This window comes from Haliotis cracherodii, unplaced genomic scaffold (assembly GCF_022045235.1).
Source record: "Haliotis cracherodii isolate W230 unplaced genomic scaffold, xgHalCrac1.p SCAF_9, whole genome shotgun sequence".
Taxonomy (NCBI): domain Eukaryota; kingdom Metazoa; phylum Mollusca; class Gastropoda; order Lepetellida; family Haliotidae; genus Haliotis; species Haliotis cracherodii.
The window spans coordinates 3,705,208-3,716,458 of NW_027266343.1; the positions used below are offsets into that span (position 1 = coordinate 3,705,208).

Genomic DNA, 11,251 nt, shown 5'->3' on the forward strand with positions numbered 1-11,251 from the left:
CGGACAGACAGATCAGCTTTTGTTGCTTTGTTGGTTAACGCCGCACTCAGCAATATTCCATCTATATCACGGCGGTCTGTAAATAATCGAGTCTGGGCCAGATAATCCAGTGATTGTATCATGAGCATTAATTCACGCAATTGGGAGACGAAGCCATGCCTCAAACCAAATCAGCGAGCCTGACCATCCGATCCCGTTAGTCGCCTCTTAACAAGCATTGTCGACAGATCAGCAATTAAGAACATGATCACGTCGTTCGGTACCGATTACACACAAGCCACCAGGTCACACTTTGTAACCACCTGATCCCCTTTAGTGGGCTCGGTACAGGATACAGGCGCACACTCCCTGTCACATATCACTGTGTGTGTGTGTGTGTGTGTGTGTGTGTGTGTGTAATTAATTACCGTATCAGTAAGCGTGCGCACAGATAATAGCATGGTAATTAAATTTACCAAAAAAAACCTACGTAATATTTATATTTTTTTACAGTATTTGGAACAAAAGCAAAGCTGATTAGCATATAAATTCGTATAATTATTTTATCATTTTGCATTATTTCCATTGATTAATGTTGTGGAATGTAGCGGGTACGACGAAGCTGTAAAGTAACGTAACTGTATCCGATGCTGTCGACAGATGTTACATGTGCATTACATCCAGTCATGTATCCAAGAATATTAGAAAATATTCCATAATTGATAGAAATGTCCGCCTGCATTATTTATCAAGAACAGCGGACAGTTTAATTCTATACTCACGTAGATGTAGTCGTAATATGTAGTCGATTGCCGGAGATGAAACCACACAGCTTGGAACGATATTGATATTAAATAATTTATACGCAGTTCACCAAATGTGTGTTAAGTGAAATATTAACCACAGCCGCATATCTTGTTTGACTATTTGTCAGAAATTAATACATTTCGATTGGTACAATATTTATTTTAATATTATATTCACAGTTAACACGATTTTGATTGTGTGACATTGTTCATATAATTTTAGATTGGCTTGTAACATTGTGTATGAACTAGTGTGCGATTCCTTGTTAAAGTAGTAAGAGTGGAAGGTTTCCACTTGAAATGTACGCGAATGTGCACCTACCTAAGTTAGAACAGAGATTGTCACCATAAGAGCAAAATGTTCTACAGCTGATATATACATGTTTAAGTTGCACAACATGCATAACCCACAGCGACCTGACTGACTCGTGTACATTTCAAATCGACAATTAATTTGTTTACACACGCGAACATTTTGCTGTAACGTGTACCGTCTATTCAATGGTGTAATTTACAATGTCCCCTACCGTAGATGTTAATTACACAAACGTATATCATGTTTCGTATTGCATTTCATAACTTGATACATTTCATTACGTTTAATTACAAATCTACGAATATGTAAAATTTGCTCATACATGTCAGCCGTTTGTGAACCAGTGTTATATTCTCATGTCTATTTCATTGTTTGAGTGTCAATTAGTCTGTAAACCGGACGCTCATTTCAAGGGGACAATGACTTATGCAACGTGTGTTGAACTAGCATTTCGGCATGTCGGTCAACAGAGCGACCAGCGGATGCTGTTTCCTAATTTAATCGCGACCCGTGTTTCCTGCCATTGACAACATGACATTGACATCAGTCGTTTCCGGTGGACAAAACCGTTCGCTAGTTGAAATGGACACCAGTTCCCATATGAAGTCGGAGCTGGTTGTGATTTCAGGTGTAGCGCGCGACCTCCTAGCTTCACATCTGCCAGTCTCGCGACAAAGTCCCGCTTGATAAATTCCCTTCCGCGTTTCATTGAATGCGAGAATAATGTAAGCGTAATCTAGTATTGTATTACCTCCGGCGAGCGGCTCGCTTCACGCTGGGAAATTACTCCCCATTCACTGGTTGCCTGCTCGACGCTGATTGGCTGCCTCGCTCAGCAAGTACCGGAAGTGACCGGGTGAGGTTGCGCTGAAGCTTGTGAATGGAAGAGACTGTGCACTCATATTGATCGAGCTGGGACGAGAATCAATATAGCTGTGTTGGCTCGTGAAACCACCACAGACCATTCATCGAAGCTGGAAGAATACTAGCTATGGCGACTCCTCTCTTTATCTCTCCGTGTCGACTCCAGCAAATGTTGGAAGAAAAACACAACGCGCTGCAGATTGTGGATTGTCGATCGTTCATGCACTACAACTCCGACCGAATCTTGACGTCTATAAATGTATATTGCCCTCCGCTCTTAAGGAAGCGGTACCCTTCGTGTCTTCCACTGGAATCAGTCGTGTCTCAAGAGACACAAAAGTGTCTACTACGGCCAAACCTAGAAGCAGTTATACTGCATGATTTGGATACAGATGAATTTTCTAATGACAGTGCTAGAGCGGAATTACTTCTAACAGTGAAGAGCCTTGTGCGGCTTGTCGGCAAAAAGAACTTTTTCATTCTCTCTGGTAAGTTTTATGTGTGTGTAGCATTCACTTTAGTATTTAAATGGCACCATCTTGTAAATCACAGCCAAAACATGTTTTTTTAAGTTGCAAATATTTATATCAGTCAATGTGTACAATGTATGTGCTGACATTAATAAGTACCTACAAAGCACTTATGTATACGAATGCCGTTCATATAAATACATCTATTCTTTCAGTAAACGTTAATTTATGTATGTGTGAAAATAATCGCTTAAAATGATAACACTCATTCAAAGAACTCCCTCCTAAAAACCGAACGGAAAGTTGTTAAGATTGGCAATGCAAAAGATTTTGAACAGAATGAAAGACGTTATTCCATTAGAAGGTCATAAATATCAAGGCTTTCTCTACTACATTAATATCACGAGTGAATTCACTGTCTCCGGTACTGTAAATACAACTGTGGTAAAAATAGCACAGTATGTCATCCAACTATTGTCATAATTTATGTTGAATGATGGTGGTTTTCCCTTACTAGGTCTAAAGTAAATAAATCCGACATCTAGATCAATGACACGGCGTTAGATAACAAAATATACGAAATAGTCACGGTATATTGAATAATATTAAAAAATTTAACTTTGATCGGTTTAAGATGAAATCTGATCAATAAGCTTTTTATTTCTTATTGAACAGTTTGGTTTTGTACTTTTACATATTAGTTTTGTTATTTAACAGTCGAGACGTTTTCCGCAAAGAAATTAGTAGCAAGACTTATTTTGTCACCAGCTGGATCACGAACGAATCCAAGGTCGTTTGAAAGGTCTTTGACACTGAGCTCGTGATGCAGTAAAATATCAGATAGATTCCAGTTCGTTCAGGGCTCAGAAGGAAATTTGTAGAATTGGGGGTTGAATTTGTAACTTTATGTGTGTAAAATGTTTCTGAACGTGACTTTTCCTATTATGCAGTTGTCAGGGTTGAGTTTGTTCATTAAATCATTAAACGATGAAGACACCATCGACAGCAGACACAAAAAAACCGGTGCCATGTCCAATGGCAGCTTTCGATAGTTCGTTTTTTTTACTTACCGTTATGATGCATTAAGTTTACAAACGTGTTTCCAACACATGTATAACATCGACAACAGTATCCCCAAAAAAATAAAGGTAACTAGAAAAAGACAAATGTCGAATATGTGCACAAAAAATGTAAACGCAACTACATTTACGACTTGATATCCAACCCCAATAAACAAATACATTCTGATACACAAACGGACAATTAATCGTTAAGCAGCACGCGACCTCCGTTTGTTGGTTGAGTGGAATCAACGATTTCTTAATCGCATTGAACAACAAAACAACAAAAATGTATATACTCTGCAGTTAATATGCTGACACGTTCAATCGTGACCGGGAAAATACCTCTTCAAGCATTAAACCAAACATACGAATTCTTGTCAAAACGGCTGGCGACAAACAAACGAAAGGAAACGCTCCGGTAAACTAAAGACTGGAAAGTTACACGAGTATCAGCGAACCCATTCGAGAAGCGAGGCTTCTGTTTGCTTGTGAAACATCACAGAGCGGATACGAGTGTTTTACCATGTGACCGCGGATAAAGTACGACTCACGGAAAGGCTTAGGAGATAAAACATATAATCTACTGGCCCAATAGTGTTGTCTTATGTGTGACAGTCATGTGTATATCGTATTTAAGTGTTAAATCCGCCTGGCCTTAACGCAGGAAATATGAGCAGGATTTCCCCGTGCTCGGCATTCGTTGCTGACAGAGTTCTACTGGCGATAACACCAGGCAGAGGATTTGTACACGTGTTTTAGGTTCCAATATTAGATATCGCGTTTCGATGTTGCAGAATTGGTATCTATTACGAAAATAAATCAGATTTTCTTTGGGGGTGCTACCATGTTAATTCCTCTTCAAATGACCCAACTTTGTAACTGAACAGACTTAAAAAAATCTGCCGTCTTTTGTTATATTTATCTATATAGGAAAATGCACGGTCATTAATCTAGTTTATATTATAATAATTCCAAGTCTAATTTTATAAAGATGCGTGCCCTGTTTAACAAGTTCTTATGCACTAATTCGGTAACTCGTGTGTTGCTGACTACACAAACATGTATATTACTCAAAAGAAGTTAAAGAACACCCGAATCCTTCATATTTATTTAAGTGATAGATTAACTATAATAATATGAACGAATCGGGTGTTTTTTAACCTCTTTTTGATAAGATTTCCCTTGACAAGCGATACCGCTTTAATTTTAACTTAAAGTCACGTGTTCCCGCATGTGTATTTAACTCATGTCTAAATTGATATGAATTATATTCGATTGCTTTTCATGTAAAAAAACCATGCAAGAGTCTTATTAGTGAGTAAGTAAGATATCTAGGTTTTAGAATGTTCGTGATAATATTGAAAATATCGATTAAAATCGATGTGTGTTATACTCATGATAAACTGGGAGCGTCGAGTATGATTCAAGCAAGGCATTGAAATAACAAAAATGATTTCGTTGCAGGCGGATTTTTACGTTTCAAGCGGGACTGCCCAAGGCTATGTGTTTCCCATAGCTCGTTGTTCAAGGACCGGAACTTGTTGAACCCACAGCAAGTCCTTCCGTTACCCCCCGGGCGCTTCGACCGCTCCCCCCGGGCCGAATTATCCACTATGGTAAGTGTCTGTGACAAAATCCGGGTTTAATTGATTAATTGATTGATTGTCAATAATTTATTACACAAACGCGTAATTATGTAGGCGCGGCGGCCAGTCGTCATTTGGGTGTGTATTTCATGTAAATATCACCCAGATGATCGGTGGCCAGTCGTCATTAGGGTGTGTATTTCATGTACATATCACCCAGATGATCAGCTGACTTGGTGTCCGGTACATTGTTTCACCATTAGCATTTCAATAGCTCCTTATGTAAAAGTACCGAGGGCTTTTGTTTTAAAAGACGACAGGAAAGCACAATGATGGGTGCTTCCTGGCCACGCACATAGCTCTGTATTACATGTATTCTTCATTTTGTTGAATTACATTTAACCAATTTTCGATGTCCGAAACAGAGATTTACTACGTAACCTTCTGGCGTATAAGACCTATTTTCATTTCGTAAGGATAAGAATTTATGGATGAACAACTTCTTTATTACGATTAAGAGCGACGTTTTCATTTCATTTTGCGAAATATATCTGGTGTTGCCGTTTTATATATAAGAATGTACATAAGTGAGCAATTGTTTTTAAGACATTATATGGTTATGTACATTGCAACCAACTGTGTTTACTGTTCCCTTCTGGACAATGTAATATGTTGTATTCTTATACAAACAAACACTAATTAATATGTTTTTGATTATTCGTTTATCCTGACCTTTTTAGTATATATAGAGTACATATAACTTGGACTACACACATACAAGTATATACAACTTTAAAGTACACACAAACACATCTTAATCAGATTACGCATTTGACATAAACCGAAAAATACGAGACTTTAGAATAAGGGATATCGGAGGAGAGGAAATAGCTGGGATTTTCTCACGTCTCAACCTCAGTTCTAGAGTATGAGTTGAGTACCGATTCGCGTAGACCGCCCACGAGGATCGATGGTTTGAATTTAGGCGAAAATCTGTTAACACCAAATCGATAATGGCATCTATATTGTGATAAGTGCTCAGTCACTTGCGGTCTTAGGCAGAAATCTTGAAATAGGTCACTCTTAAGACATCGAGCCAATTCGCACGTCTTCTGACGCAAAGACCGAAAAAAGTATTAAGCTTAGCTTACGGATTAATTTTTTTTACCACCAAGAGAACGCGGAAATAAGACGGTGGAAACAGTGTGAGATCAGATGTACGTAGCACGACTATTGCCATGACATACCCACATTGACCGTTGTTGGTGAGAATCCTTGGTTAGGGCTAATGGGAGCGACAGGATGAATATAAGTGAGACCTTTTCCGTTTTAGTTTGATCAACCTGTACTAGCGCAGGTACCTGATATTGAACGGATTATACACAACTCGTTGATTTGAGTAAACCCATCGTCGCATAGCACAAAGGATCATTGTCAGATGTTATTGAATATTGAAATAAGAGTTGGTTCCGTAATGGCGCTTCTGACGATAATACGGGGGAGAGTAAGGATAGGGCATTTGACGTAGGTTTGAGGAAACTGTAGGCAGGCTAAACATAACAACCAAACGGTGGTAAAAGTGTCATTATTCGTCATTATGTCGTTTAGTGCGAGGAATGTTTATTATTTTGCACTCTTATGGTGATGACATTTCTGTGTTATTTACATATTTGTGAACACATGCCATTGAACACGATTTTTGAAAAAAACCTTATTAGCACATGGTTTCAAATATACGTCTGTACTGGCAAATGGTTTAATGATCACCAAACAGGCACACAATATTGTACTAATTGTTAAGTGGCTAGATCACCAAATCACAAAAAGCGTTCAAAGGAAATTACATTATGTCCAATCGAACGATTTAACTGATTGATATTTATTTTCAACCCCACCTGTTTTTTATTCTAGGGTTCCCCAGTTGAGCTACTCCCTTACCTATATATCGGAGATGCAAGTCATTCATCCCAACGACAACTTCTCAAAGAGGTTGGAATCACCGCCATTTTGAATGTTTCCACTTCCTGTGAAAATCATTTTCCCGAGGACTTCCGGTACAAGGTGATCCCGGTACAAGATACAGTGACGGCCGATCTCCTCACGTGGTTCACAGACGCAATCAACTTTATAGGTAGGCGGATGTCGTCATTTGATAGCCCCCGTAACCAAAGCTGTCCTTTTCCTAGACTAAGAACGCAATGATTTATTCATATATCTATGTCTTGTTGTGTAATTGTCGCGCATGTAGTGGGAATGCCGACCGGTGTAGTACTCGTACTTATGCCCTGGGAGGACTCAAGCATATCTTCTCACAGAGCAAAACATGCTTTCTCTCCAACTGAAATACAACATATTCTTAGCCTGTTCTCTTGTCGTTTCGCCCTCGTGAAGATTCCGGGGTAGAATAGGTCTTCAGCAACCCGTGCTTGTCGTAAAAGGCGACTAACGGGATCGGGTGGTCAGGCTCGCTGACTTGGTTGATACATGTCATCGAACCCAATTGCGTGGATCGATGCTCATGATATTGATCACTGGATTGTCTGGTCCAGACTCGATTATTTACAGACCGCCGTCATATAGCTGGAATATTGCTGAGTGCGGCGTTAAACAACAAACCAACCAAATCTTGTCGTTTCGAAATCATTTAAACACAGCCTGAGTAGTTTCAGCATGGTTTGAGTGTATTGTGATGGTACGTGCGTCAACTCGCATTTCATTTTAAACCTACGATGACATTATCAGATTCACGTTCAGACTTAGCTAGATTTAAAAGCATTTGCTTGCAAGTGTTCTAATAATTTCCATTCACGATATAAATTCAAAATGGCGTCAACGGCCTAAGTGGTCCTATGAATTAGATATTTCTGTTTTCTATCGAGGCACATTTTGTTTTTGACTGTCGCTTCTCGATTCCGTTACTTATCTTTCTCTTTCTCTTTCAGAAAATATCCGTCTTTCTGGAGGTCGAGTACTTGTCCATTGCAAGGGTGGAGTGAGCCGATCCGCCACAATCTGTCTGGCATATTTGATGTTCGCTCGGTCTTTGGGACTAGATGACGCCTTTGATTACGTGAAATCTCGCCGTGACGTCATTTCCCCAAACGCGAGTTTTATGATGCAGTTGACATTGTTTGAAAAAGAGATAAGCAATCATAAGACCCCCAAGACACCCACCCCACCATCGCTTTCACCCTGCAGACTTTACACACACAGTATGATGACGTCACCAGATCATGCGTTCTCCTTTGATGGTTGTGATGTTAACAGCGCGTCACCGGATGTGGACATGACGCATGTGCAGCCCTCGTTTCAGTTTCTATCCAGTCCCGTCGTGTCCACGTCATGAGGTCACTGGATTCTGACATCCGGGTCAAAAGGTCATGAGATGACCTTGACACCATCCCTAATATTGTGTTCAAGGACAAATGTGCAATTCTGTTCCAACATATCTATTTTGAAAATATTGTTATTTATTGTTGGGTTTTTCCCTTGATGGACCTACCAAAGACAATATGGTTGGACCATAACCCTTCCTCAATGATTCAACATTGGTTTGGTCACGTTTATGATCTCTTGATCAGATTGTGAACTCTACAGGGAGAGTTGTGTGAACTCCGCTTTCAACGATAAACAAATAATATGATCCCTTGAATATATGTTGTGTTGGCCACCACAATGGGGGACATCTCAAAAGGTGTAAAGATATATTTGTTCTTTTCATACTAAATCAAAATTTACTGTTATTATTTAATTATTTGTTACATAAATATATGAAACTTTGTGGTTTTTTTTATCTATTTCTTTGTTATTTCGATAATACGACCTTTTGAGACGTCCCTTAAGCATGAAAGCTTGTTTGGGGGGACGCCCGTCTAGTTTCACAATGTCTATGCATACACTTATAGATATTGCGTCAACGGGCTATTTGTGTATTTTCACCTCTTTCAATATTTACATTTCAATCTTTATTGTTCTGTTGGATTGTTCTTTGAATAATGGTGAGATTATATTTCATCCCTAAATTGTCATGATGTATACGTTCAACTTTGGGATATGACCTGTTTCTGCATCCATAGCTTACCGCAATGCATTATCAATGCAAGTTGATGCACATCGTATTACAATAATTCATAATATCATAATCATGGAATTTTACTTCGAAATAGAGTTCAAATTATATACCTCTCGGCATTTAGAAGCATTTAAAAAGTTTAATATTTTAACTTAATTTGTTTGTTACAAGATGACCATGTTGTTTTATTGTGTTTTATTGTGTTTTATTGTGTTTGCAGACTTTACTAGGTCACTGCAATATGTACATTCATGATGTATCGGTTAAGGCTCAGTTCGCTAATGATTTCTTTTGAAAACACAGTAGATTCAAAATTCCACATTTGATACCTTTCAACAACCTTTTATTTTAACCAAATTTCATTTCGATTTTCTACTGGGTCAAATGAAATCGATTACTTATCAGACACTTCTATCAATCATCCCAATAGCAACTCAACCCTCCGTCCAAAATATCGACCTAACTGTAAAAAATACTTTAACAAAGAATCTCTAGTTTGATATAAGGATTGAATGAATGGTTGACTTAAAGTTTGTGTGAATGATATTTATTTCAGATAGGGACTGTAATATACCTTACACTACGCTTTAGCTGGCAATGTCTGACTGGTTTCGTTGACGTATTGGTGTCAAAGTCACTGCACTTTAGAAATTGACACGTTAATGAACTGTACATGTGGTTGATTAGCTGTTTGGAGTGTAATTACCCGACATCCCTTGCATACGAGGTGTAATTGTGTCAATTGTAATACCTTGCCGTGTACTTGACATTCCCGCAACCCTTTCAATACTGTCAAATGGCGTGTCTTCAGATGTTTCATATTTTTGTAAGAGTTACAGATTATGTGCCAATAAACCTCACTCGAAATATGTATGAATTTTGTTGTGCTGAATTTCGAATTGACATCAACTTTTATACAGAGCGACAAAACCCTTTCCATGATCTTAAGAAATTTCATCCATTGTTCCATTCCGATTATATCATAAGCATGTGTTTATGAATCACTATCAAATAGTTATAATACCAGGTTTTCGCGAAAAGTTGAACGTGTCTTGCCTCACCGGTGGCACACGTCACAAACACATGCAAAGGCAAGTCAATTGTTCATCTAAGAAAAAAACCTTTAGGACAATTTCTTGCTTATTATCGAAGTCACATTTGTGAGAATAGATGAAAGAGACAAGGTTACTATTGAGATGATCATTATCGTTATGATGATAATTACTTGTACGGCAAGACACAGATGCGTATTTGTGAACCATGGGCGCCACACATGCTTGAGAATGTCCCAGCGCTTTGACACATACTTCACCTTTGGATGTAGGGCACATGTTAACGTAACGTTAAAGAGTGATCGAGCTGGCTTTAACGTCGCTTTTGACAGTATTCCAGTTATATCGCGGTGTGTCAGCTTAATGTGGGAGGATAGCCCGAAGAGCACGGGTATGGTGCTGACAAACCTAGAAACATAATCGGGGCGAACCGGGATTGGAACCCACAATCATAGGTTTCTGGCGTGCCCAAGCGACGAAACTCTGCACAGCGAATCGCGGCGCCTTAGACGACTGGGCCATCAGTGCCCCCGACTGTTAAAGATGGCATCGTCCCTGTAACACATGCAGTTTATCTGTATTGATTGGGGTCAAAACGCCGATATTTATATGGTCTACGAGCACCACTAAACTGTAATGGTTCGTATGGAAATGAGAAAGCATCATTTTCCCATGTGTCATGGAAACAACCTACTTTCACAACTGCCCCAGAACGAATGGCAACACAAGATCCGGGGTAGAATGGGTCTTCAGCAACACACACACAAGAGAGGCGACAATGCTTGTCGTAAGATGCGACTAACGAGATCGTGTGGTCAGACTCGCTGACTTGGCTGATGCATGTCATCGTATCCCAATTGCGTAGATTGATGCTCATGATATTAATCACTGGAGTGTCTGGTCCAGACTTGTTTATTTACAGATCACCGTCATATAGCTGGTATATTGCTGAGTGCGGCGTCAAACAACAATCAAACAGACAAACGCACAATTTGAATTACACAAAGGCTAAATCTAATACTACTGCCCTAATCATCATCAT

At 39.1% G+C, this 11,251-nt stretch overlaps 1 protein-coding gene across 1 annotated transcript; it reads left to right on the forward strand.

Annotated features, from left to right (window-relative positions):
• The first annotated feature begins 2,023 nt into the window (after positions 1-2,023).
• Positions 2,024-10,008, forward strand: LOC139452535 (dual specificity protein phosphatase 1-A-like). The gene is made up of 4 exons (XM_071234047.1): positions 2,024-2,453; positions 4,964-5,115; positions 6,997-7,216; positions 8,028-10,008. The coding sequence occupies exons 1-4, from the start codon at positions 2,093-2,095 to the stop codon at positions 8,429-8,431; spliced, it is 1,137 nt and encodes a 378-aa protein (XP_071090148.1). The 5' UTR covers positions 2,024-2,092; the 3' UTR covers positions 8,432-10,008.
• The last annotated feature ends 1,243 nt before the right edge of the window (positions 10,009-11,251 follow it).